Raw genomic sequence first — 27,793 nt, forward strand, 5'->3', positions numbered from 1 at the left:
CCGGGGGGGCTCTGCATTTTAATTTAATTTTAAACGAAGCTTCTTAAACATTTTAAAAACCGCATGTACTTTACATACAGCAATAGTTTAGTTATATATTATGGACTTATAGAAAGAGACCTTCTAAAAACGTTAACATGTATGACTGGCACGCGAAACCTTAAATCAGAGTGAATAAATGAAGACTCGGCACACCACTGCTGAAAGGTTGCCGACCCCTGAGTTATACCTTCTCTGTTAACTTAGCAGTGAAGGCAAGTCCTCTGCCTTTCCCCTGAGTTTTGGGGAAGTGGGGGAGGGGGGCGGGGGGCATCTGGGGGATTGTGAGGCTGGGTCTGGGAACCCCTTCATAGTGTGTTTTCTGTGGTTGGTTGGCTTTGTTCGTTTGCCCTCTGGGCTGGGTTTGACGTTGTGATGATGTCATGCTCTTTGTAGGCTTTATTTAATTGAATGCATTTAAATACTAATTCCCTCAGCAAAGAGAGTGGCACTATAGCCGTCCTCTGGCACAAGCCACAGAAAGATCTTTGGGAAACAGCTGTTTGAAGGGGGCCTTAAAGCCCCTCCCAAGAGCGGGTTGGGCGCTGGGCACTGTACATACGCATAGTACAAAGCCGGGTCTACTCTGACGAGTTAAGCAGATAAAGAGTGGGAGGGGACGTGTGACTCCCCTGAGGTCACATTGTGGAGCTCGGGCTAGATGAACCCACCTTTCCTGACTCCTAGCCCACCCTGCTCTAATAACCCTGCCCGTCAGGCTGCATAGACATCTACTCAGAGTTATTCTCCCCCATTTTACAGAGGGGGAAACTGAGGCATGGAGGGTCTAAGTGACTTGCCCAAGGTCATGCAGGGAGGCTGTGGCAGAGCTGGGAACTGATCCCAGGTCTCCTGCATGCTAGATCAGTGCCTTAACCCCTCGTGTCACTGTTAGTTATGCGTGGAAGAGAGACATTCCCACATACCCTGGCCCTTTCCCTGGAGGGACCTGCATGGCGGTGAGAGATGAGTCTTAACGGCCCGTTCCTTTCCTGAGGCTGCCAACAAGGGGGTCAGCTGGTGCCAGCTGTGTCAGAGGCACGTGTCCATTAAAGCTCTGGGTTGCAGCCCCCGTCTCATTCACCTAGTTCCATAAACAGCTGGGCCGGAACTTCAGGCCCTACTGATCTGGGCTGGATTCGAACTGGTGACCTGAAGAAAAGAGGGTGCCCCCGCCTCCTCTGCAGGTATAATGCAGGTCTGTGGCACATGGCAAGTTAGCGATGGGGATGGGGATGTTGGTGCCAGGAATCAGGATGCGCCGGCTGCGCTCTTGGTGGTGAGCGTGTCTTTCTATAGGGCGAGTTGGATTCCTGCCTTGTATTTCTAGGGAGGATGGGGCGCCAGCCTGGGAGACATCGGGACAGGGATCTATTTCTGGTTCAGCCACAGACTTCCCGTGGGACCTTGAGAAAGTCACTTAACCCCCCTCGGCCCCAAATCAGAGAGGAGTTTTACGCTGCTGTAATTAACATCTTCCTTTGGCCCACTCAGCACGTAAATAACACCAATTCAGACTGCCTTCAGCTCGCCCCCGCTGGCTGACACGTCACGCATCCCCCCCCGCCCCCCCCCCCCCGTGCTGTGAGAGCCTCGTGCGACATTGGGCACGGCTTGGTGCCAGCTTCAGTTCTCGCAGCCTCCAGTCTGACTTCGCTGCTGTAGTATCTATCTATCTATACCACGGGGATCCTGGTGTTCAGATCTTGTCTACACACGAGCAGCGTCGCTTTGACTATACCGGTGTAGTTAAAATCCTGCATCCCCCTCCCAGAGTGGCCGCAGGTTTACTGGTATCCAGGTGCTTGTCCTGGTGTAGCTTAGAGGAGGGGAATATGCTCTACCAGTATAAGGCATCTTTTTAACCAGGATAACTGCATCCACGCTAGAAATTGTACTGGGATAACTTTAGCCATAAAAAACAAACAAACCTCGCCCCTAACTGACATAGTGATACCGGGACAAAATCCCTGTGTAGTGCTTTGAGATCTACCGAGGAGAAGGCCTAGCTATTCATTATGATCAGGTCTGAGCGATGACTTAAAATTGCTTTCATCCTCTTGGCTGGAAGGTGCTAAAGCCAGCACAAAGTTTGCTCGCTGGAGTCTGTCTTCATCCGCCCCCTTTGCCACGGTGACTCACTGTGCAATTGGCATCGCTGTGTCATGTCCCCATCTCCCATCTTTTAGTGTGTTTGGGTGGGGGTGCGGGGGGGGGTATTTAGATAGATCTGGTCCCTCTTCCAGGCTCCCTCCCCTTTTTAGCCGTTCTATTGGCAGAGGTATCACCGCGCTGAGATCTTTTAATTCCACCATTACCTGGGTTTGTTATTTATCCGCCTCCCGTGCTCAGAAGAATGGAGTCCTGGGTGTCCCGGATTTCGCTTGTGTTCCAGGACAGGGGGCTTTGGGTATTTTTTTTTAAATGGCAGTTCATTAATAAACACAAGCCGGTTTCCCTGCCAGTATGAGATGGGCACCCCTCACTGCCCATTTCCTGGTCTGCTTAAAAAAAAATCGCAGACACCATCCACCAGCAACCACAGGTGTCTCTCCCCCGGGGCTAATGCTGTGGTTAAGTGGCTCATCTGAGTGCTTTGTTCTTGTGGCTGGGCCAGGACTTGAGAGATTTGGGTTTGATTCCTGCCTCTGCCGCAGACTCCCTGGGTGATTTGAGGCAAGTCTCTCTGCGCCTCAGTTCCCCCACCTGTAAAATGGGAATAATGTTTCCTTGGTCAGCTTCTGGGGGTTGCAAGCACTCTGAGGCCAGGACCATCTCATTGTGCGTTTGTAAGTTGCTCAGCTGCCGCGGGGAGATGACAGGGTCCCTAGGTGCTACTGGAGCACTGATGATTAACCACTAGGCCTTGCTTCCTCTTTTCACCCTGGCCCCGTCATTCTTTTGCAGTCAGGAGTCGCTGTGCCCTGGCGATTCCCGCTGAAGGCCCGTCCCGAGCCGTGCGATGGACTCCATGTTTGAGGATGACATCAGCATCCTCACCCAGGAGGCCCTGTGCCAGGATGAGGAGTGGCTGGACAGTCCCAACACGGACCTCTCCAGTGAGATGTGCTCGGCCTCTCACTTCGCCCTCATCACGGCCTACGACGACATCAAAAACCGCCTGACCAGCCTGGAGAGGGAGAACTCCACCCTCAAGAGGAGGCTGAAGATGTATGAGATCAAGGTGAGGCGCGAGAGGGCGAGCGTCCGCTCCTCCCCCCACCCCCCCACGCAGCCAGATCCAGGGCGGACCTGACCCCGGCCAGGCGAATGGAACCGCTGGGACAGGTGCCAGGAATCCAGGATAACTGTAATAGCAGCTGTCGCAGTGAGGCGCGGGGTCACGCACACAGTAATACACAGCCGGGCGTGCAGCTCTGGGATTGTACGCCTGTTTACAGCTTCGTGGGCAGCACCTCTGGGGTTGTAGATTTGATTAGACACCCCGGGGCAGGGCAGGGGTGTTTCTGGGCTCACACGCATTTCTGTGGGTTGTATACGCAGTGTGCAGCTCTGGGCTTGTCCCCGGGATTATACACCGCTGGGCGTGCCGTTTCCTGTGTCTCTAGCACAACGATGATTAACCAGAGCGCGTCTCTGTTGTGCTCGGCGCTGGCCTGAGCAGAAGGCCGCTCGCGGGTCCCGCCCTGAGACAGCCACATCCGCGGAGCTCTGGGAGTCCCTCTGAACCGAGCCGAGCGGAGCGCTGTTCTCCCGGGCCGGCCTGCGACTTGCTCCATTGGATGCCAGCTGGGGGGCAGCCCCCGGGCTCCTGGGGAGGTGCCGGGGCTGCTGAGTTGGGGCACCCCGTGCTGCTGTCGGCGGGTTCCTTGATGCCCGTGTCTGCTTTCGCCCCGTGGCTGCAGTACCCGGTGATCAGCGAGTTCGGGGAGGAGCGCCTCTTCTCGGTCTACGACACCCACGAGTGCTCCCTGCTGAAGAGCGAGAAGGCCAGCCTCCAGCAGCAACTGAATCAATTCCAGCATGAGGTGGGTGGCTTAGGCGGCTTGGCACCTCACAGCTGGCTTGCCCGGGCCCGTTGGTTCCTAGCTGGAAAGATCAGGGTCGTGGCGAGGTCAGGGAGATGGAGCTAGCCAGGCCCTGCGCTGCAGAGGTGTATGTGTGTCTGTGGCTTTAAAGGGGTTCGGAGGGCCCGATAGAGGGGGATTCTCAGCCCCAGTGATTGTGTGTGTGGGGATTTGCAGAGCCCGATAGAGACAATTTCTCAACCGTTGGGACAGAAGGATCTACAGGCCCCTATGGAGGAAGATTCTCAGATGCAGGGGGGTTAAGCCTGGCATCCTGGCCAAATTCCAGCTCCGGTAATTACACTTGGCCAACCAAAAAGCCCCTTCCCCAGCCATTTAAGCCAGGCATGCCGTTTTCCTTCTCTTCCTGGCGGAAACATTGCTGGGTGCTGTGAAACAGCTGCTGTGTTGCACCCCAGAGGTGGCTGCATTTCAGAGGCGGTCTCTACATAGATAACGCTTGTAAAGCACTGTGGCTTAAAGGGGCTGGGGAAAGGGAAGCTATTTATTATCTGCTATCAGCGTTCCTATGTCCACTTCTCTCTGGCTGGAGCAGGATCAGCGTCTCCCCCGCTGCTCAAGCATCCGAGGACCCCACGGCAGAGGGGCTCGGCTCTCTGCCTTTAGTACCGTTAGCAGGTGTCCATAGATGCGGCGTGTCTCTCGGCTCCCTGCGAACAGCCCCCTTTGCTTCTTTCCAGCTGCAGAAGAGCAAAGAGAGGGAGGAGCAGCTGGACGAGATGATCCAGGCGTATGAGAAGCTGTGCGTGGAGAAGGCTGATTTGGAGTCGGAGCTGGGGGAGATGGTAGGTTCCAGCCAGGGCCCTGCGTGCGCCGCGAACTCCCGGCCTGGGATAGTCTTCAACCACTCAAAAATAGGCCAGAGGAAACCAGATTGAATAACCCTTTGGTGGGAGGCAGGTAGCTAGGAAAAGGAAGGGTAGTCAGGGGGCTAAGGGGCTGGCCTGGGACTTAGAAGTGTGATTCCCTGCTCTGCCACAGACGTCCCTTGGGCAAGACCCTTAATCTCTTTGTGTCTGTGCAGTGGAGTAACAGCGCTGTTGTGAGGACAAGTGCATTAAAGACTGAAGCACTTAGATGCTGTGGTAATAGGAGGCAGCATAAGGTCTCAGATAGTTTGTTCTGTCCTTTGATCTTGGAGTCTCTCTGGTGGCTGGAACAGGGGACTGAGAGACAGGATTCCTGGCCCTCACAGGGAGTATGGCCCAGATCCCCAAAGGTATTTCGGCCCCTAACTTCGTGGAAGTTTAGGTGCCTAAATGCCTTTTGTGGCTCTGGGCCTGTTTGCAGGGAACCAGTGTCAGGATTCTATTCCCAGGACTCCTGGGTTCTATTTCCAGGTCTGCCGCTGACTCACCGTTGCTGGGCAAATCGCTTCTCCTCTCCGTGCATCTGTCAAGTGGGGCGGATGATCCCGACCCGCTGTACTGTCCCTTTGCTCGTTTGAGCTCTGTGCTAGGGGAATGCAGAGCGCTCCAAGACACAATTATTCTAATGGCTGAATTCATGCATCAGGCAGTATAACTCGATTACTTACCTCGGTTAATGCCTGAATCCGAGCCCGCTGCAGTGCGGCTTTGAACGTGACTTTTATTAATGTGTCTTATCACTTCTCCTTCGCTTTGGAAGTGCTCTCGGCTCCCTCGGGCAGCAGCTCCTCTTTGCTTCCAGCTGTTCCCCGGCCTCGCGGGGCTCGCAGAGCTGCATGAAGACTGCGAAAACGCTTCCACGGCTAGTCCCTTGGGCCCAGGTCCACAGGGGTATTTAGAATCCAAACCTCCGTCGGAAACCTAGAGCGTAACTACCCTGAGAGTTAGAAAGTTTTCCTAATATAGAACCTACATCTCTCTTGCTGCAGGTTAAGCCCATAGGCGCCAACTTTCTCCGGCGCTGGTGGGTGCCTGCGCCCCCCAACCCCTTTCCCCGCTCCTGGCCCCACCCCCATTCCAACCCCATCCCCCAAAGTCCCCGCCCTAACTCCGCCCCCTCCCTGCCCCTATTGGATCCCTTCCCCAAATCCCCGCCTCTTCCCCCAGCGCGCCACATTCCCCCTCCTCCCCCCTCCCTCCCTGACCAGCGAATCAGCTGTTTTGTGGCGCAAGCGCTGGGAGGGAGGGGGGAGAAGCAGGACGCGGCGGCGCGCTCGCGGAGAAGGCGGAGGTAAGCTGGAGCGGAGGGGGGCGGGGAGCTGTTGATGAGCACCCACCAATTTTTTTCTGGGGGTGCTCCAACCCCGGAGCACCCACGGAGTCGGCGCCTATGGCGGGCAGAATAGTCGGTCGCAGTCCTCTTTGTGACAGCCCGTACCCATATTGCAGACTGTTCTCAGGTCCCGCCCCTCAGTCTGCTTTTCTCAAGGCTAAACACACCCAGGTTTTTAAAAACTTTTTTCCCTATGGGTCGGGTTTTCTAAACCTTTGATCATTTCCGTTGCTGTCCTCTGGATTCTCTCCAGTTTGTCCACATCCAGTGCCGAGCAGAGCGTGATAAACCCCTCCCAGGTTTTAGGGCTTGTCGTCTACACTTAAAATGCCGCTGCGCTTCACCAAAGACGCTGCCTGTGCTGATGGGATTTCTTCTCCCGTTGACCTCCGTGTGTGGCAATAGCCAGAATTCTCCCATCAATCTAGCTCTGCCTGCACCAACGATGTAGTTACACCAACCTAACTTCCTAGTGTCGATCAAGCCTCATGTCTGACCCCCTTGTTAACACGCCCCAGAATGATATTCGCCTTTTTGACAACTGCATCCCACTGCTGACTCATACGCCGTTTGTGATTCACCGTAACCCCCAGATCCTTCTCAGCAGCACGAACACCTAGCCAGTTGTTCGATCAAATGAGATTTGATTTCCCCCCCCCTCCTCCCCCGGTCCTACGTACTTTGCACTTGTCTTTATTGAATTTCATCTGGTTCGTTTCAGACCAATTCTCCGGCTTGTCGAGGTCTCGTTCTGTCCTCCCGAGTGCTTTTAGCCTTATTGTTGTTATGTGGGCTAGGTAAAAACCTAGTTTAACATACGTCCATTAGTTTAACAACCACCCTTCGTTTTGGTGGAATGTAAGAAACAAAAGCCGTCTCCAAGACAAAGGCGCACCCCAGGCCATCCAGGAATTCAAAAGATCAGGCAAAGAGAGTCCAGCTGAGGGTTGTTTTTGGGGTGCGGACGTGTCTGTGTGGGTGGGACAAACAGCACTCAGGTGTGACGATTGAGCCGGTGGCTTTTGCTGCGGTTGATTGTCCATTGCTGGGATGTTCCTAAGGTGGGATTTTTCTGACGTGTCTAAGGGAGTTAAGCACCCGACTCCTATTGTAATTTGAAAATCTGCCCCCCACGCTGGGTGTATTTCAGCTACTGACTCTCCTAGGTGTTTGTGTAACCGCCGGGTGAGTGCGCGTTACGGGTACCGATCTGCGGGGGATCAGAGCCTGGTCCCCAGGCCAGCTGCAGAGCTTTTGCTCAAGCTGTAACGGCTCCTGGTTTTAGTTCAGGAGGTCCCCGGTTCAATCCCCGGTGTGTCAGCCACAGTCGTGGCCATAGGATTAGCTCTCGGGCTCTGGCGTGTAAGTTCACATTGTACAGCCCCGTGCACCATATGGGGCCGGGAAGGGCCCACAAACCGCGTGGTGTGCAAAGGGTTGTGTGTGTAGAGAGGGGGGGATATATTTGCAGCACAGATCTCTGCCCTTCACCCTCTCTTTCTGCACCCCCCTTCTTCCCCCTCCTCCCCAGAGAGCTTTGGTGGAGACCCATCTGAATCGGATCCGGAGCCTGGAGCAGCAGCTGCGACAGAGAGATGGCAACTCCTTCCAGAACCTCAACTCCCAGCTGCAGAACCAGGAGGTCCAATACCTGTCGCTCCACGGCAGCCCTGGCCTGACACATGGTGAGTCTTTCGTTTCTGCCCTGAGAAGCTGTTTGGTCTTCCCCAGCGTGGACCCTGCCTAAGGTTGGCCGTTGTAGAGGGACTTGTACTACATGGGGGCTTATGCCCTCGCTGGCCCTGATTCCCAGCTCCTTAAGGCCATTTTTCTGCTCACTGCATTCTGGAGCAGTCGTGGGCCCGCCCAGTCATTGGTGTTTAGAGCAGCCCGAGGGTTGCTCTAACTTACCCTCTGCTGTGCATGGTGCTGTACGGGCCCTGGGAAGCAGAGAATAGTTGGAGTGCGCTGCCCTCTCCCTCCTCATCGCAGCCCCCAGAATGGAGTCCCGCTATGAGGTGTTCTTTAGCCCAATGAATATTTTATAGGGTTTCTAGAGTTTAGCACCAAAAGGCATCTCAACCCAAGGCCCACGGGCTGCTCGTGGCCCAATCAGCACATAGCTGCAGCCCATGTGACATCCTCAGGGCCATATAGGTAGTATATATATTGTGTGGATGCGGCTCACATAACACATCGAGAGCTGCATATGCAGCCCACGTTGGTAAATAGGTTGAGAGCCACTGGGCTAATCTGACCTCCCGCACAACACAGGCCGTGGAATTATACCCTACATAAGAACGGCCAGACTGGGTCAGACCAAAGGTCCATCTAGCCCAGTATCCTGTCTTCCGACAGTGGCTACTACCAGAGGGAATGAACAGAACAGGGACTCATCAAGTGATCCATCCTCTGTCGCTCATTCCCAGGTTCTGGCAACCAGAGGCCAGGGACATCATCCCTGCCCATCCTGGCTAATAGCCATTGATGGACCTATTCAGGGGCGGTTCTGAGTCCGGCCTGTTAGCTTGCAGAGTACTGTGGGCTGTTGATGCTTTTGATATATTTCTGTCACTCTGCTGAAAAGAACAGCTCTTTGGCACAGCTCCCGGTTTGCTGGGCCGCTCGAAGGGACGGGGATCAAACCACGCAGGGTCCCCGTTCCGGCCAGCAGAGGGCACTGGAACCCCTCCGTTTGTCGCTTCTGTTTCTGAAGTCTGCCACAAGCCCGGTTAATGGCCCGTTTCAGACTCACCGACCGAGTCTGTTTCCATGGCTTTAATGAGGGAGATGGCACAGGCCAGCTGTTCACAACTGGGGGCTAGCTCCCGGTGAAGTAACAGCCGTCGGCACTCTGAGAGCACCTGGATCTCCGAGCGGGAGGGTAGCTCTGGGGACGCTGGCCAAGCTGTGCCGCGCTCTGGGAGCGAGACACTGTTCTTCTCCAGAGTCACCGGATGGGTGGGGGGGAAGCGAGCTCGGGCCTCCCGGTTCCGGGCCTGGACCCCATCCCTCTGTGAGCTGGCGTAAGAGCAGACCGCAAAGCAAACCCACTCTCCCAGTGGTGGTTTCACTAACGAGTGCCGAGGGGTCTTTGGTGGTGGCGGGAGAATGGCTGATCCACCCCGTGCTGCTTGTGGCTTGACTCGTGTTAAAGGTGCCCAAGACTCGAATGATCCCCCTGCCATAGAAAAGGGAACCCCGGCCACCCCCTGTGACTTCTTCACCCCTGAGAGCCCCAGCCGCCAGCCTCATCCGTCTAGCACAGGCACTTACGGGATGAGCCGCAGCGGAATAAAGATACTCGAATCACGGCGGCTAATTACCGAGTCATTGGGGCGAGCGTGAAACCTGCCGTTAAATATAATTAAAGGAAGGGATCATTGAAAACCAAAGAGGAAGCTGCCACCTTGGGTGTCCGGGCACCAGACGCGGGCTGCTGGCCGGGTTCCTCAGCTCAGGCGTTGCTGTCCGTGGGGCTGGATCGATTGACGCCCGCTGGGGATCTGGCCCCTTGGCTCCAGTGGACTGACGCTGGTTTACCCCAGCGAGGGATCAGGCTCTGGGGCTGTCAAGCCAGAGCTCTCCGGCAGGTTCTTCTTATTGGGAATGCGCCGGGGCTGCCTGGGACCACGTGTAACACAGACGTGGGGCGGCTTAGTGTATCCGGTCACGTCTCCTCCTAATGGCCAGCCCCGGCTAGGAGAGGGGCCTGGCTACCGGCTCTAGAGGCAGCAGGCAGTGCCTTGGAGGTGCAGGGTCCTGGTTTGCTCCTAGCTGCAGACTGGAGGGCCCGTTTGTACGTGGCTTCTGTTCCCTGGGCTGTTCTTGCTTTGGTTTGTTACAGAGACGGGGCCGGTTGTTCGCTTCTTTCTGTGGGGCTGACCCCGATAAGGCTTTTGTGTTCTGACCTCCCCCCGGGAGAGGGACAGTGGCGGGAGGGAGGCAGGTAGAGAGAGCCAGGCTGTGCCAATTGGGGTGGGTCTGCCTCCCCCCAGCGCCTCCCTTCACCGGCATTATCCCATCTCCCCCCGCCAGTGCTGGATCGCTCGATGAGCTGGCAGAGCTCCCGCAGCCTGGAGCAGCCCAGCGAGCTGGAGGTGCACAGGCTGGAGGCCGAGCTGGAGGAGACCCGGCACGAAGCCCAGAGCTCGCAGCGCCGGGAGGAGCAGCTGAAGGCAGAGTGCGAGAGGCTGCAGTCCGAGCTGAAGCAGCTCCAGGAGACCCGGGCGCAGGTGAGGGGGCAGTCGGGCCGCCGCGGGGGTTCGTCTGGGCCCAGTCGTGCCCCGGACTCCTTGCAGGATCAAGCCTTGTGAAAGAGCAGAGGCCCGGTCCTGTACTGGGGCCTTGCTGGCATTTGGAATCGGGGCTTCTGTTTGCCGGGAGCTCCCAGGGATGGTGGCAAACCTGTGCCCCTCCCCCCCCAAGCTGAGAGCTCGGGCAGGGGCGGGTCCTGCTCTCGGCCCCACTGCTGTCACTCCGGAGCATCCCCTTGGGCCGGGTGATGGACAGAGACCCGAGCCCGGTCCTGGTTTCTTTCCCTGGCAGAGGGGGCAGCTGCCTGTCGACCGGAACTGAGATCTCCAAGCGCGCAGGGATTATTGGCTCTGCCTGATCCCTCTGGCAGGGGGCTGGCACTTGGCTTCGTGCCCCCGGGATCCCATCTCTGGTGCAGACTTGTAGGACTTGTGCAAGGTTTGCTCTGCTGGCCTTTACTTAAGCTGCAGACATGGGGGGAGATGGCTGTGCCCTTTCTGTGGCTGATCCACAGATGATAGCCTGCCACCGCCCTCTGCTAGCCGGCCAAGTCCTGTCGCTCACATGCCAGACACCAGTTCTCTGGGGCTAGAAGCCCTTGGTCCAACCCCTGCAGCTGACCCCAGCTGTGCCTCTCCCGGGGAAGGGATTACATGTGGCGGCTTGATAGGGGGTGTGGCTCTCGGTCTATCCTGAGAGAGCAACAGCAGGGGAGAGAGGGGATGGCGGGGTTACCAGCTGGGGAGACTGGGAAATCCACCGGGACCGGAATGAGAACCGCCCCGGCCCCCTGCTGATGGTAATGGAGGGGTTGTCTGATGTTCCCTAGGACCTGGCGACCAGTCAGTCGGAGCGGGACATGGCCTGGGTGAAGAAAGTCGGTGATGACCAGTGAGTGCCCGTCAGCACGGACGGACGTGCTTCTGCGCAACCCGGGGGAGGGGGGAGAATCCTGCCCCGCCCCATGCAGGATGTGGTTTGGCTAGAGCTGCGAGGCGAATCACTTGGCAGCTGAATGCTTCTCTTGCCCTTGAGGTGGCCCAGGAGCCTTGGTCTGAACTGGTCCTTAGTGGGAGAGAGACGATGAGAGGCACGGCGCAAGGGCCCTTTCCCCCAGCTGTTTGCCTGCTCTGAGTCTCCGGATCAATAACGCCCGTGGGCCCAAGCCGCCAGCCCTCCCTTCCATTGGCGTCGGAGAGCGGGGGGGCTGCGGGATCAGGCCCTGACTCTGTTTCCACTGGACCTAGCTCTGAATCATCCCTGGTGGCTGCAGCGTGGCACTGCCTGGCCGCCCCAGGGGGCCGGTGTAGGGAGTCCGGCCCGTTCAGGGATCCGGATCTCCTTGTGCTAGGTCTTGTGCACGTGCCCCCAGGGCCCCCTGACGACATGCATGCCCGATGGCTGGCATAGCAAACCCTGTGAGAAAAGCCCGGTGGGTTCAGCTCCTAGGGTCCTTCTCCCGCACGGTTTCTCCCCAAGTGCCCTCGCCCGGCGTGGCACCCCGGCACCTGGTATCACATATCACCCGGCTGACACTTCTTGTCAACCCGTCGGGGAGCGTCTCCCGGGAGAGCTGTCGCAGGCCGACAGGCGAGGCGCGTGAGCGGCCCCTGCACGGCGGAGCTGCCTGCGCTGAGGAGGGCAGCCGAGGTGAAGCGGCTGGGTGGGTGCACTCCAGGGGGCAGCAGCGAGCTTGTCCTGGTACCTGGCATGACGAGTGACAGGCGGGTGACATGTTTGACCCTCCCTTCCCCACCTTGTGCCCCTGGCCCTAAAGGGTTAAACCTCGCAATACCTGGTGAGGGCGGTAGCTACTCTTCTGTCCAGTGCACAGAGGGGTAAACTGAGGCACCGAGTGAGACAGTGCCTTACCAAAGATCCCATTGGCTGCTGCGGGAGCTCAGTATTTGGGCAGGGACAGAACCCAGCAGGTCTCTGCTCTAACCACTAGCCCACAATGTGGATCATTGGTAGGGCAATGGATAGCATTTAGTAGACCCTGGGGGCTGTTTCTGCCTCTGCCACTAACCTACTGTGCAACCTTAAGTCAGTCCCTTCCCCTCTCAGTGCTGCTCTCTCCCTTCCCCACCCTGTGGCTTCCTTGGGGTAGGGACCGTCTCTCCTGTATTTGTACAGCGCCTAGCACCATGGGGGTCCCAATCTCGGTGGAGGATTCTAGGTGCTACTGTCATGTCATGCCGCTCGTAATGAGTGTCCTAGTGAGTTCTAGATGCCCGATCTCTCTTGCTCTTGGGGCACTGGAGAGACTCAAGCCTACCTGGTGGCTTTTCTGTCACTCGCAAAGGATTATCTCCTGTTCAGTGTGGCAACAGAAAGGTGGGAATATTACACTGAGCCCTGCTAACGCCCCGGTGTGGTTACTGAACGGATTGCCCCCAGTCAGCCACCCCCATCTCGGGAGCGCCTGTGACTCCCGATCGCACATCAGCTGCTGAAGAGTTGAAAATAAACTGTTCAAAGCCACTCGGCCTCACGTCCTATTCCCAAGGCCCTGGAAGCCAATAGACTGTCCAAACTCTACCGAGCTGGGCGTGCTGTGTGGAGGAGGGGATGGGGAGGAGAAGGGGGAGAGGCTTTTAAAAACATCCCCCTTTCTCGCCAATGTCCAAATCACTTGTGCCACACTCTGTGTGTGTGTGTGAGAGAGAGAGAGAGAGAGAGAGAGAGAGAGACTGTATTACTGGCGCCGTCTGATTCTGTTGAAAAATACCTGCCATGGCTGTGAAAATGGAGAACTGCTGCTGACGTATTTCTCGCCTCCCTCCTGCTGTTGAACTGATGGTGGGTTTTGTGACGATCGCTGGGACGTCGAGGGCAGAATGCAGGGGGGCTGCGTGCTTACAGGGGCTTTTGGGGGTCTGTCTCCCAGCTGCCGGTTGCCTTGCCCCTTATGGTGGGGGTCATACCGGTGCTGGTGAGCGCCCCCGCCGTGCCTGAGGATATGAGCCAGCTGGGGGCGCTTGGCTGTTCCGCTCAAGCGGTAGCAGCTCCTGCGTTTAGCTCTGGAGTTCCCCGGTTCAGTCCCTGATGTGTCTCACACAAGGGGAAGGCACTCGCAGACCAGCCATGTGCGCCGGTGGTGACCTAGACTGGCAATTTCCTGCAGTATCCTGAACGGACTTCGCTGAATTAGGTTAATGCCTTTGGGGTCCATTGTCTTAAAAATGCCAGTGTGTGTGTGTGTGTGTGTGTGTGTGTGTCCCTTGTGGGATTGTCTGTGAATAGGAGAACAGCAGGGGGCAACTGACGAAGGGGGAATAGAACAGCAGGTGGGCGCCTGACACTGACGAAGGGTGAATAGGAGAACTGCAGGGGGCGATGGACAGGGCAAATTCCTTCAGGTTGTAACATCTCCGCAGAAAGGGCCCCCTGGAAAGGAGCATGGATTCTCCAGGGACCAACAGACAAAGCAAGGGGGTTTGGATAAGGAACCTGGTTTTAAACCGGCCTTCTTCCCGATCCAGCAAACGGACAGGTCCAGAGAGGGCCCCGAACCTTAGGGAGGGTTGGAAGGACTGGGGCTTGTTCGGAGCTGAAGCTGTGATGAACTGGTAACCTCAAGGACTTCCCTTGGGTGGGTGGGGGAGGGTTGAAGGACGTATCCCGCCCGAATCTCTGCTAGGGTTGGGGCGAATTCTGGTGAGCTCATTAGCATGCACGTGGGTTCTTTCGTTATTCATAATGTTTTCTCTGTAATGCTTTTTACCTTCAGAGCAAAGTAGGCTTGCCTGGGAAGTGCCGCGTGGTGACTTCTAATTGTTGACAATCGCTCTATTGTCAGTCTCGGACAGCCTGTCTGTGCTGGGAAATGCACAGTGAGAGGCAGGGAACTGGGCAGCCTGGGAACACCCCGGCCTGAAGGGAGAGAGATGCAACAGCTGGGGAGCTGGCAGCCTGATGGCGGGTGCCCTGGAAGGGTGATACAGGCGCGGTTGCCCTGAACTGTGGCACTGGGGTAACGGATCATACTGAGGCCCTGATTCTGTTGCGTGGAGGCTTGGGCAGGCTGCTCCCTCGGCTTATAGACAACTGGAATTGGCTGTCAACAGCCCCTCAGAATCCCCCTTCCGGCTCCCCCCATCCCCATCCCAAGTAGGGACTGGATGGAAGTCAGTTAGAGCAGCCCTGAGTCACCTTCGCCCTCTCTGGCTGCAGGAGGGATAGCTCAGTGGTTTGAGCATGGGCCTGCTAAACCCAGGGTTGTGAGTTCAATCCCTGAGGGGGCCATTTAGGGAACTGGGGTAAAAATCTGTCTGGGGATTGGTCCTGCTTTGAGCAGGGGGTTGGACTAGATGACCTCCTGAGGTCCCTTCCAACCCTGAGATTCTGTGATTCTATGGAAAGAACAGAGTCACTGAGAATCGGGCCCCAAAGTGGAGAATCGGGCCCGTGGTTCCTGCTGGAGGCCACAGCGGAGACGGGCCCGGCAGCGAAGGACTCATGTGACGCTTGCTCCATCAGCACACCATCCAATCCTTCCATCGAGCCAGTGTCACCCAGGGACTGGGTGCTCCAGGCTGTAACAGGGCCTGGGAAAACAGCACCTGCGAGGCAGCTGGGTAGCTGAGAAACGTGGGGAACAGCTGAGATGGCTGGAAGCTGTTTGGAGGCCTCCATGAAATGAGTCGGTGTGTGTGTGTGTGTGTGTGTGTGTGTGTGTCTCAGTCCCATTGGCTGGCAGTCTCGCCGGAGAGGCTGTGGTTCGAAAGGAGGGGTGGTCGGATCTCCATACTTGCCCTCAGCAGTGGTGTCTCTGGGGCAGCGAGCGCGATGCTCGGCCTGGCCCTGAACTGCAGAGCAGGGACTCCCAGTTTCAGCGCTCTCCACCTCGAGCGGCTGAGATAAAGTTTCAGGGCTCCCATCCGATGCTGGCGCAGCTCCGTGGGCTTCGATGGAGCTCCTCGCCGTTGGCAGCTGGCTTCAAGTCTGCCCGAGACGGGAATTGGCCTCTGAACCATGCAAGGCGCAGCCGTCCGCCCTGGGAGGACACCTCCGTAATTAAACTATTGCAGAGTCAGCCCACGCCGGCCTGCCTGCTCCAGCGTCTGGGATTCCGCCGCCCCCCGTGCGTCCCTGATTATCAGCTGGGTAAACATTTGGTGTGTTTCCAAGTCGGCTCCTCCGCTCATGGAGCTGATTACTGGATTCCCTCTTTCATTATCTCTGCTCTGCTGGGAATCCCTCCCCGGGGGATCGCCTGGCTCGTTTCCTGCACACAAGGGCCGTGCCAGGGCTGATGTTACAGCTAATCAGGCAGAAGCCGAGGCAGGTTCTAAAGGAAGGGGAGGAGAGGAGATGCACCTTCCAAACTGTGTGTGGGGGGGTCCCTCATGGAGCACCCCTCCCCTCAACCGTCATACTAACGAGCTTCTCCTTTGGGGCTGGTGTCAGTGAGGCCTGATGGGGAGGAGAGAGTGATAGACAGCAGCAGGTGGTGGTTCTGGGTCGGTGCTAACTGCTGGGATGCCTGTTCCCTGTCCCTTCTGACCTCCTAGCTCGCCTGGAAGTCGGTAGCCAGTGAGCCCATCCTGTGCTCCCACGCGGTAGGTGCGCGTAAGAGATCAGCGGGTCCCAGCACCGCCGTTATTCCAGCTGCTTGCTGTTCCGGGATGGATTTGTACCTTGTGATGCTTTGCACTTCTGGGGCGCTTTTCACGCCAGGCTCCAAAAGTGCTTTAACGAGCGCTCATTAACGAAGCCTCTCCGCACCGCTCCGAGTTGGGGGATGGGCCAGGACTAGGGCATCTGGGTTCCGTTCCTGCCTTCTCTTGTGCAACCCTGCTCGGTGCCTCAGTTTCCCCATTTGTAAAAGGGGGCGGGGGATGGTGGTATAAAGCATCCAGACACTGACTCCATTAACGCTTGCCAGGTGCGTTGTTGTAAGAGTCCCAGTGATTCTTCTTTCCTTCGCCTGATTTGCTGACAAGGAAACTGACGAGCAGTGAGTTAGTGGCGGAGCAGGGACTGTACCTGGAGTCCTGGTTCTCAGTCTGCGTCTGCGTTTGAGCCAAGAGGAGAGGTGCGATTCCCAGCTCGTGTCTGTGAACCCGTGTTAGCTCGAACAGAGCTAGCACGCTGAAAACAGCAGCGTAGCCGAGACAGCCCGGGCAGCAGTTTGGGCTAGCGCCCGGAGTATGTATCCCGGGGGTCTGGACAGGACGTACTTGGGTGGCTGCAGCACCCCCCGCACCCCCAGTTCCAGCACCTATGAGCGCGGCTACGTGGACGTGAGCTGCAAATCGAACATAGTCCTGGGGTCTACTAGCCGACGCTTCCCCCACCTGCCTGCGTGAACCTCTTGGGTTTTTCTGGGCCTCAGAGTAGGAATCATTAACGCATCACACGCGGCTCGCACAGACGCATGCCCTCCCCGCCTCCCCCCAGCACTGACGCACAAGGCTATTAAATTGTTGGTGAAGAATGCATGTCATCTAAATCTGTCGCATCAAAATCTATACTCTGAGAACGCCAGCGATAACCGCCCCCCACTCCCCCATCCCCTCCAGGAAGGAAGGAAAGATCTTTGCACCTTGAATGTGTCATCCAGCTAATGAAATTCAGCTCTCCTGGGTCCTTAATTTAGAAGACACGATGGCATGAAAAGTTGCCAGCTGAGAGACTCGATGTGTTTGGACCATCCAGTCATGTGTCTGATTGCTGCTGCTTTCCTGGCAGACAATAACCATTTTTTTATCTCACCCTTGTGCTTAATAATGCCTTCCTCAACGTCTGGTCTGGGCCTTGCTGCCCGTTCATTTAACGCCGGGGTATTTTTTGTTTGTTTCACTGTAAGTGACATTGGCCGGACACTGCCGTGGGGACGTTTGCAGCCGTGTATTTTTTTTCTTTGCAACACACCCTCGCTCAGGGAGGTGTGATGTGACCCTTTGATCTCCGGGAAGCCAGAGGCATTTGCATGAGCTCATTCTAAAAGTGAGCGCGAATCAAATGTGTGAAAAGCAAAACACCAGTGGCGTTCTCTAGCTGTTTGCGCTGAGCAATGAAAGCCCTGAGCAGAGAGCCAGGATGCCTCTGCAGCTAGACGCAGGGAGAGGAGATTAAAGATTTTGAATGAACTGTAAGTACATACTCCCATTGATCAACTCCTCTGCAAAAGCCAGATGGTGCTTGCTTGCCAGTCTGGTTGTGCTGGAACCTAGCCGTGAGTGCCTCTTGTGGCTAAATGAACTCCCCTCCCCTTCCTCCCAAGGTTTTGAAGAATGTTTGAGGGTATGTGGCCCTCCTGCGGGCCGTGGATGGTCTCTCATTGTTTGCGGAGACCCAACTGCAGTGTCTGCAAATGCTCGGCTGCTGTGAACTCTTCGCTGAGTGTCTTCAGCTTTGCTCGCTGCTCCCCTTGGCCCTAAGCATGGCACGAGTTCGCGGCAGAGATCCGCTCAGCGCGAGAGAGGCACTGTGACACTAGAGGCAAAGCATGTGGGTTCTGCTCCCAGCTATTCTGCCTGGCCTTTGGCAAATGTTCTTTGCGGTAGCACCCCGAGGTTCCAGCCCAGGGTGCCTGGGTTCTATTTCTGACTTGTTTGGGGTGAGACTTACCCCTGTGCACCAGAGAGCCCAGCACCAGGTGTAATTGCCACCCAAGTTTAAAATCAGGCAAACCACTTAATCTGTCTGGGCTTGATTCGGCCCAGGTGCCCATGGAGTGGATTTCATGGACGTCAGTAGAGTTCATTCCAGGTTTACACTAGCACAAGCAGATACTCCGGAGCCCTTTGTGTGGTCCTCAACTGACTTCAGGGGTGACTTTTGCTTTAGTCAGCACTTGCGTGGTTTGATCTTTCCCGAGGGTGGCACCTGGATTTACTTTGACTAGCTCAGTGCTGGTATTCATCTTGGTTTCTCACTGGCCGTGTTTTTTTTTGTTTTTAATGTTGCCAGTTGACGGTGCCGAAAATAAAGCTGGATCTGCTGTCCATGGGGCGTTACTACCACGCGATGGTAGGAAATGCCACAAGAAGATAGCATCTTGCTTTATTTCAGTTCTGGGGCCTTAAGGAACCTTTGTGAAAAATATAATCACAAGTAAAAAAAAAAAAAAAAAGAAACAAACCACATGTAACTGAAATAACAGCTATGGAACACCCCCTGTCCTAGCTTGTATCCGCTAATTGCAGGATTCCTCTCCTATATCTAATATTGTAACGTGTCGATGGCCTCTTAGAAATTGACAATAGAGTAAGATCTGTATCCTCCTGCTTCAGAACCGAAGGAGACCCTCCTTCAGCTACGTGCAGTTAGCGCTGGGTAGGAAACGACTGTCCCATGCTGCAAAAAACGTTGAGAGTAAAAGAAATGCCCCGTTCCACGCTGGGGACAAAACCAAGACCTTTGCTCATTTTTTGAAAAATGAGAGACTGACTGACCGTCCCACCCCAGAGCCTGGCATGTGCAGGATCTACCTGCTCCAAACCAGGCAGAACGGGGACCTGAACCTGTCGCTCCTACATCGCAGGGGAGCATCCAAGCCATTTGCGATTGGGAAATATCGTTCTTGCTTTGACGAGAAAGTCCATCCTGCACCTGCAACGCCTTCCTGCCAAAGCTTTTCCTACAAAAAGTTTTGGTTTCAACAAATCGACCCTTTCTGACCCCCTCTCTCCCCCCAAAAAGTTGAGTTGAAAAATTCAGAACCAGCGCTAGCTGCAGTACAAGGCCTATGGCAGGCAGTTCTGCAGTTCCGATGGTATCCAGCAGAGGGCAGCGATGACTCAGCTACACTGGCTGCTCAGGGAATGGGTCTTTAGTTGCAAAATCAATGAAATGACGACGGAGCAGAATTCTGGAGATGAAACATGTGAGCCTTTAGTCCTGGTCTTCCTCCCACTGAGGTTAAATGACAGGATCTCCAGGTCCTACATCTGGATCAGATCCCCGGCTGGTATCCGCTGGAGTAGCTCCATGGAAGTCAGGATTGCTGAGGGAGAGCTAGCCTTGAGAAAAGTCTAATGGTAAAAATGCCGCTGCAGATAATCGGGCCTTTAGTTTGTGTAATTCCGCCACACATTCCCTCCTACTTGCCCTGACTTCAGAAATCACCTTGGAAAATTAAAAGCCCTCCAGAGTTTTGAAGGAAATAACGGTGCTGAGAAAAATGGCCATAGTTAAACAAACAAACAAAGAGCAGTTAAGGTCAGTTCTTCTGTGTAACGCTGCACGACGCTCACTGATTTCCCCCCGGGCTGAGTCTCTGCTCCGGCGTGCTGCTGGGAAAGCGTTGTGTGGAGTTACGCTGCTCTACCAAAGGGAAAAATCCTGGCTCTGTGGAGGGAGGGGATGGAGCAGAGATGATTTGGGATAGGATTCAGGGACTGATTTTTAAGGAGGGCCTGAATAGCAGGAAAGGCTGGTAGACAGTGAGCTCTCCTGGGGTGTGGGATTGTCTCCCAGGGGGGCAGGGCATTTTGAGCCCCCTGTGTCTCCTGAATGGCCTGATTCTGAGCCCCCTGTGGGGCCCGATTCTGGTTCTCATGTCACCTTTATGCTGATTGACTCTGGCACACGTGAGAGCCGAAGCAGAGCCTGATGTTCAGAGACGCCGTGTAATCCACCACGCCACGTTGAAGTCAGTGGGAGCCGCGGGTGGGCATCGCCTCTGAACATCAAGCCCTGAAACCGATGCATGGAGAAGGCATGATTAGGTTGTGGCTGCATGTCCTTGGGGATTCTTGCAAGCGGGGCCAGGGAGCATGCCCTCTGAGCGGGTTTGTAAGACTTCCTGTCCTGCCCCTGCTCCTCTCTCGGTTTGAGAGGATAAGTCTCTGATACAGAAACTGACTCAATCGAGGAGTTTGACAGGGTAAAAATCTCAGAGGCTGACCCGGTTTTCCAAGTAACGCTTTGTTTTCTAAAAAACGGTGGGCCTGATTCTGATCCCCCGCCGGAGAAGCGCAATGTGAGGTCCCTGAGGGGGGGAATGGATGGGTGGAAGCATTTTAGCCAGGAATCCCCCTCTTTCACACTCTCCATAGGAGATTTCACTCAGTGTTGTAGCTAATCTTTTACCCCCAATCGGGGCTATTGCAGATTATGTATTTCTTATGCCACCTGATCTTAAACTGATCTTTGCACCCCCTCGATAATCTGTACGTTATTCCCGGATCACCAGAAACTTCTACGCCTAAACTCTGTACCGTTCACTCTTTTCTTTTTTTAACATCATCTTAATAAAAGGTTTACATTTCTCCTCGCTTATGAAGTAACCCCCCAATATCAGGAAGAATGTTGATTTACTAGCATTTCTTCAGTATTGCCGACCCCAACGGTTCCAGAGTCGCGAGCCCCAGAAAAGGGTGAGATTGGCTTTAAAATCATGAGATTTTTTTCAAAAACAATATAATGAATTTGGGTTTGTTTCTTTGCTTTCGGATTTCTGAGCCTTTCCTCCATGCTCAGGTCACATTTTCTGGCTTTTATCTGCAGCCATAAGGGCTAGAAACATTTTTTTTTTTTTGAATGAAAGCCGAGCTTTTCCCATATTCACGTCTACAGGAGCTGGGTCTTTAATACCCCAAAATACCACAAGACTCGGGGTAAAATTGCAAGAGTTGGCAATGCTACTTTGGACAGTTGCAGCGGGTCAGATCCTTTGCATTGCTGGATTTTACGCCATAATTCCCATTGAAACCAACTAAGAGTTCTGCCTAAAGACAAATATGTGATGTGGATTCCCACGATGGTCATGCTACTCAGCATCATTGAAGATATGGGCCCTTCCTTTCCCCCCCTCTGATTGGGGATCAGATCCTGGACTTTGCTTGAAAGATTTAGAGTCAAATTAGGGTCTTGGTTCCACCAGGATCAAGCCAAAGTCATTCCACACAGCAGTGTAAACGGAGTGACTCCATATTGATGCTGACCTAACCGAGAGCAAATTTCTGCCCCAGATGCAGCTTTGTGCTTTCTCATGAGGTTGAGAAAAAGAATCCCTTCATGCGTTTGAGGCTATGGGTTTCTTTCCCCACGATCACTCATCAATCATCCTTTGAGCTTTGCAGTGAAACCAATTGCTCAGATCATCCGTCCTGTGGTTTCTACATTCATGTTGGTTTCCCACCGCTGGATCTGCGTCCGGAGGGGGCTAGCCCCACACGGGTCTAAGAGGGAGCCTTGCGTAGCTTGGAGAAGTAGCCAGCAATCTTCCCCCACCCCCTCGGTAACATTAATCGGAATCCTACACGGTGAGAGGAGCACAAGGGAAGTCAAGTTGTCTGTTCCTGGCATGTCAAAGCGAACCTCGTCCAGAGGGACAGGACAATGCCGGCGAGGGGGGCCTGACAGTGATGTATTATTAAACAGAACAGAGTGAGTTTTCACAGACCAGATTAACTCGGCGCTGCTAAGATTAGCAAGCACGCCGCCTCTGCTTTGTGGACAGATAAAAGATGACATGCAGCACAAGGGCTAATTCTAATGTGGCGGAGTGTAGATGGGAAAGGTGCTAGCGGGGCTCCAGGGTCTGTTTGGTTCGGTTTGGTTTCACGGCCAGTAAAAGAATGCGATCTATAGGCGAGGTTGGGAGCAGAGGTAGAAAAGTAAGCGACGGAGTTCCACGCGGCAGCCGAGCTAAAGTCAATGTAGGTCACGGGAGTCAGAGCCAACTTTCTTCTTCTGAAGCGAAGGGCCCGCTTCTCCATTCCCTCAGATCCTCAACCGTGTAAAGCGGTGTTGCTGCATTGTCTTCAGTGGAGCTAGCCAGGGTTACGCCATCTGAAAATCTGGCCCAATAATACATGAAAGAACAGGGCCTGATCCGCCTCTTCACTTATTGTTGGATGAGATCTTCATCTGGTATAAATCAGATTAGTTGCTAGGGACACAGGAGTGGAAGGGACCTCCTGGGTGATCGAGTCCTTCCCCCCCCCTCCCCGGAATCGCAGGCAATCCCATTATCCAGCTCCACCCACTGGCTTCAGTGAAGTATGCTCACGTAGACTGAGCTGAGGATAAGGCCCATTAGTAGAGGCCACAACTGAGATCAGGGCCCTGTTGTGCAAGGTGCTGTATGTCCAAATCTAAATGTATTATCTGCGTTTTACAGATGGGGAGCTGAGGCACAGAGAGATGAAGGGACTTGCCCAAGGTCATAGAATATCAGGGTTGGAAGGGACCTCAGGAGGTCATCTAGTCCAACCCCCTGCACAAAGCAGGACCAATCCCCAACTAAATCATCCCAGCCAGGGCTTTGTCAAGCCTGACCTTAAAAACCTCTAAGGAAGGCGATTCCACCACCTCCCTAGGGAACCCATTCCAGTGCTTCACCACCCTCCTGGTAAAAAAGTTTTTCCTAATATCCAACCTAAACCTCCCCCACTGCAACTTGAGACCATTGCTCCTTGTTCTGTCACCCAGGAAGTCTCTGGCAGAGGCTGGTCTTCTGATGGCTGGGGTCACGCTTGAGCCACCATGCCATCCTTCCTCCTCCACCAGCATCTCTCTCCTCATGACAGTTTTTGGCCCTCTGGTCTGTATAGCTATAGGCTGAGGCCGCGCAGTCGGTGTCCTCTGGATGCGGATTAAATGTTAGGTCTGTGGTTTAGCGTGGGAGGCCGAAACAATGGCTGAGGGTTGGATTCAGTTTGACGACGCTTGAGATCGTGCAGCCTGTTCTTGTGACGTCCGCTCTTTCTCCTGTTGGGCACATACATTTTTCTGGATCGCCTGCTCTGGTGCGATTTTTGCTGTTCCGGGTCAAAATCTCATGAGACTGGCTGGGTTTGGGAGATTTCAGTTGCATCCAGACCAGTAGTAACTGGGCATCATCTAGTTCTGCATCTAACCTGGAACCCCAGTTGTAAAGGGGTTTAGATCCAGGGAGTGCCTTTGTCCACGTGTGATTGTATACAGATTGCTCAGAGGACGGAGCTCGAGCCACAGAGCTTTTTATTTTTAAGCCATCAATTCAGATCTACTGTGGTTAGCAGCAGCCCAAAGTCAGTTCCAACTGACGGCTCTTCCAGGCCTAAGAGAAATAACTATGCCTACGTTTCCCCATTCCTTTCCATGCAAGGATGTCAAATTATGTAATAACTATTAATAAATTAAGCAGAGTTTGGTGTTTTTCTTAAAGCCCCAGCTCCCCGAGTCCTGTGATTTGGTGAGACTCTTGACATTCATTTAAATAAAAAGTAAGCGTCTAGCCCTTGTGGGTTGCAGGGCAAAGCTTGAAATTGTGGCCGCAGTGTATCTTAAAGGCTCAAAAGCCAGAAGGCAAATAAAAATGAATCCCATGTTTATTATTATTTTTAAACCTTGTGATTTTTATGCCAGTCATGAATTTTGAGGCCTGACTCATGTTTTTTGGAACATTAGGGGGTTGTCAATACTGATTAACCCTCACCACCCCCACCCCTAACTCCCTTGGGAGGTAGATCAATATATCCTTTCCGTTTAGCAGATGGGGAAGCAGAGGTACCCAAGGTCATCCAGCGAGCCAAAAATAGAATCCACATCTCAGGGCTCCCAGAATGGGGTTTTAACCACTATGCCTTCCTTCCTCCCTGGCAATGTGCTTGAGAAAGATGTCCTGCATTTTGTAATGCAGTACTTCGTGTCAGGTCACTTGCTAAATTTCCAGAATTTTTGACTGTGCAGCGAGCCCCCCCTCCCAGTTTCCCCCTTGCATGATGAGTGCAAGCAACCAAAATTCGACTCTTTTTTTTTTTCTTTAAGAGAAATAAATCAACATTATTTTTAGAAGCCACACACGCCCACTCACACTCCCCCGCAAAGAAAAATCAGATTCGGTTTTAATTTTGGAACAAAAATGTACCTCCTCAGAGTTCTCTTTTCTTGTAAATAAGGCTCATTTTTGTAACCTGTTCTTTTCCACCTCTTTTGGGTGTGAACTGTACAGTATCTGTATTTTTAATCTTTGGCTGACTTCTTTTTTCTTTCTTTCTTTTAGCCGACTTAGTCATTCTGCCTCTCTAGTGTAGGGGCAGAGAGAGTTTTAGATTTGCATCACTCTCCTGTTTCAATATTTTTCTTTGAGTGGAAGATTGAGAAGATTTCCAAAACTCTTACGGGATATAGGAACACAACTTCCATTGGCTTTCTGAAATCTCCCCCAAACAGAATACCTGTGTAAAAGAATGATATTTTGAGTCCAATCCTCAAGTCTTGTAAATTGGCAGCGCTGCACTGAAGATCCTCAACTCGTGTTGAAGTTAACAGAGCTAAATCAGTTTATTCCAGCTAAAAATCCAGTCTTTTCTTTATTAATTGGTTTGGCGAGGCTAAAGATCTTAGGGAGCAATACACGCTAATCAAAGAAATTGACAAGATTGCAGATCTACTCTGAGAAAATCTTTATTCCTGTCCGTTCCTGAGCACCTTGTGTTGTCAGTTGTATCAGTGCAAAAGTGTAACGCTTTTACCCTTCCTTTGCCCTCACGTAAAGGCACAAGAAATGGCGAATCAGACCCCCAGCGTTGAGAGCCACAGCTGATGTAAAGGGAAACACATTTTTTAATGTCACTTAAACTACAAACAGAATGTTCTATCTCCGCCTAAAATTTGAACGCTCCCGAAAGCTGTCGTGCTTTGTTTGGGTTTGTTGTCTTTCTTCTAGCCTGATTTCTTTTCTAGTTTGGCCAAAAGGTGGTTCAGAGTTTGGGCAGGCAGTTGGGTTTATTCGAAAGGGACGTCACTTGTTCCAAATGTAGAACCCAGGATGAGGTCGCTCTGAGCCACGCGGTTAAAAAGTAGCAGAGATGGAAAATAGTAACATTGATTAAATTGTAACTTTTCCTTCAAAGGCTCTGAGCCAAAAAAGCCTTTAAGCACGTGCTTAAGTAGCTTAAGGATCCCATTTATGTCCAGAGGACGAGTCGTGTTTCGGCTAAGTATGTTCTTGTGTGGGCTCAGTTCTAGATCTGTTGTCAGTTACCCTGGTGCACCTGGGCGCTGTCTCCATAGACGTGAATTTCACTGAGAGCAGAATGTGGCCCCCTCAAAATGCAAGGCAGGTCGTGAATATCAAAACAGGCTTTTTACAGGTTATAGAAAAGTTACTGATGGAAAAATAAGGAGCCTTCAGAAGTAAATTTTACAATTACAGGCTCCTGCAAACATCACCCTGGTGAAAAACACTGAAGTCAATTGGGCTTCTCACATGAGTAAAGCTACTCGTGGGCACCGGTGCTTATGGGAGTTTATCTGCGCCATCAATGGGCCAGCTGGTATAAATCGACATTGCTCCATTGAAGTCCGTGATTGTTTGTTTGTTTTTATCTCATTGACTTCAATGGGAGCTAAGTCAGACCTTGTACCTTAGTATTATTATGTTTAAAATAAGATCTGTCCCAACTCCCCTGAACCACAGTCTTTGATTCTGACTGACTGGCCTTCTGCAGAGGTCAGTTGGATTTCAGACTCGCTTGCTGGGAAACGCTGTGTGCTTTCTTCCTTTTTAATTTCTTGTACGTTTTCATTTTGTAGTGGGTTTTCTTGCTCTAAGTGCTGCAAAGGAAATCCATTTGCAAAAACAAACACGAGAGAGGGGCATAAAATAATCGTTAAGTAAATAAATGTCGCCAGGTTCATTTGCATGGGGAGAGGAACTGGGCTGGATTGGGGAGATACAAGAGGATTTGAATAATGCATTTTTTTTTTTTGCAATGGAAGAGAGACCAGGAATACATGCTGCACCTGAACCATCACGTGCTAGGAGGCTGGTATATCTCCCGAGTTAAGCAGGCAGAGATAGAGACAGAACTCAGATAGGAGACCTCTGGCGCGGCGTAGGAAAGATCAGTGCAGTTCAGCATGGGATACTCTCTGCTGTGAATGGGCAGCGAGGCCGGGCCACCGTCTGGGGTTAAGGACGGTGCCTGTCTTTCAGACGTGAGGTGACACCAACATCCCAACTGCTTGTGGCTCTTCCAAGGGAGGGGGTGTTAAACATGGAGGTCCTGCCTTGCGGAATAGCATTCCGCCTCCCTGAATTCCTATGTTGGATACGGTATTCTGCACTTCCTGTCCTAAACTCTTGGGCAGGGTCACTGTGTTTCAGTCCAGGGCTAGCTGCCATTCAGCGGTGGGCTAGGACCTGATTACAAAGTTTGGGCTCCTTCCAGGTGGAAGCTGCGGTCTAGACGCCAGTTGGTGTCAGCCGAAGCTCTCCCTGCAGATGGTTCTGTTCTCCTGCCGCTGTTCACGTGAAACTGGCATGGATGCGGATGATGGGCAGAATGCTACATTTCACCCCGCAGGGATCTCCGCACATTTCACAAGCCCCTAACTAGCGAATGAACCCTCCCAGCACCCACAGTTTGGTGGCTTGTTAGCATCACCCTATTTTTACAGATGGGGAAATCGAGGCAGCCGGAAGCAACTCTCCTGGAGTCACTAAATGAGTTCAGAGCTGGGAGGAGAACCCAGGAGTCCAGACTGTGTGACCTTGGGCAAATCACTTAAATTGCTCTGGGCCTCGGTTTCCTCTGTCTATGAAATGGGGAGAATTGATACCGACTCTCCGTGTGCAATAGGCTGGATGCAGGAATCACCAGGTGAGATTCTCTGGCCTGCATTGTACAGGAGGTCAGAAGAGATGATCAGACAGTCCCTTCTGGCTTTAAAATCTCTGAACCCGCCAAGCCTGCCTTCACAAATGTCTCTTGAGCCCTTTGAAATCCTAGCGTGGGTTGCGGCAGAGCAGTTGTTAGGGCTACCCTGTGCTTGTACAGCACCTAACATAATGAAAAAGAATCCTATTATTCCATCCGGCAGGCACACAGAGCCCCATGGCACTTTCTGCTTCCCGATCCCATCGGGGTGGGGTTAACTGTTCTCGCCTATTTCCCTCCCCACCCTACCTCTGGCTTACGCTGCTGCTTTGCCCACCCCCTACGTGGAGATGGTAGATAAGAGTGTGGTTTGTGCTTTTATTTTTGCTCCGGTTTGTGCTGTTTAGCAGGCGTGCTGTTCACTCACGCCATCTCGGCTTTTTGGCAGTTCTTGAGTAGGTCGTCTTCCCCTCTGCCCCCCGATAATGCGGCGTAGGATGGGGAATCGGGGATGGGTCTTGCTGCAGGCCGGCCTGCAGGGGAGAGTGGAAATGTCTCCCCGATCTGCCCTGGTCTGGCCGAGGCATCACCTCGGCCAGCAAAAGCAAGGTGGGTTTTAGTGCTGCATGCTGCCTTGAGGTCAAGGGGTAAAGGTCATAGAGCTTAAGGTCAGAAGGGTTCTCGCCTGACCGCCTGTAT

General features: G+C 53.5%; 1 protein-coding gene across 2 annotated transcripts in view; it reads left to right on the forward strand.

The window, feature by feature from the left end:
* The window catches only part of TBKBP1 (TBK1 binding protein 1), a 61,725-nt gene that overhangs the window by 8,633 nt on the left and 25,299 nt on the right, over nt 1-27,793 (forward strand). For both annotated transcript variants that reach the window (XM_065578010.1, XM_008162692.4), the window contains exons 2-7: nt 2,947-3,223; nt 3,906-4,028; nt 4,769-4,873; nt 7,822-7,975; nt 10,329-10,525; nt 11,377-11,438. In XM_065578010.1, the coding sequence (XP_065434082.1) occupies nt 3,002-3,223; nt 3,906-4,028; nt 4,769-4,873; nt 7,822-7,975; nt 10,329-10,525; nt 11,377-11,438 (863 nt within the window). In that variant the 5' untranslated portion in view covers nt 2,947-3,001. The remainder of the gene's footprint in view (nt 1-2,946; nt 3,224-3,905; nt 4,029-4,768; nt 4,874-7,821; nt 7,976-10,328; nt 10,526-11,376; nt 11,439-27,793) is intronic.

Source organism: Chrysemys picta, chromosome 24 (assembly GCF_011386835.1).
Source record: "Chrysemys picta bellii isolate R12L10 chromosome 24, ASM1138683v2, whole genome shotgun sequence".
NCBI lineage: Eukaryota > Metazoa > Chordata > Testudines > Emydidae > Chrysemys > Chrysemys picta.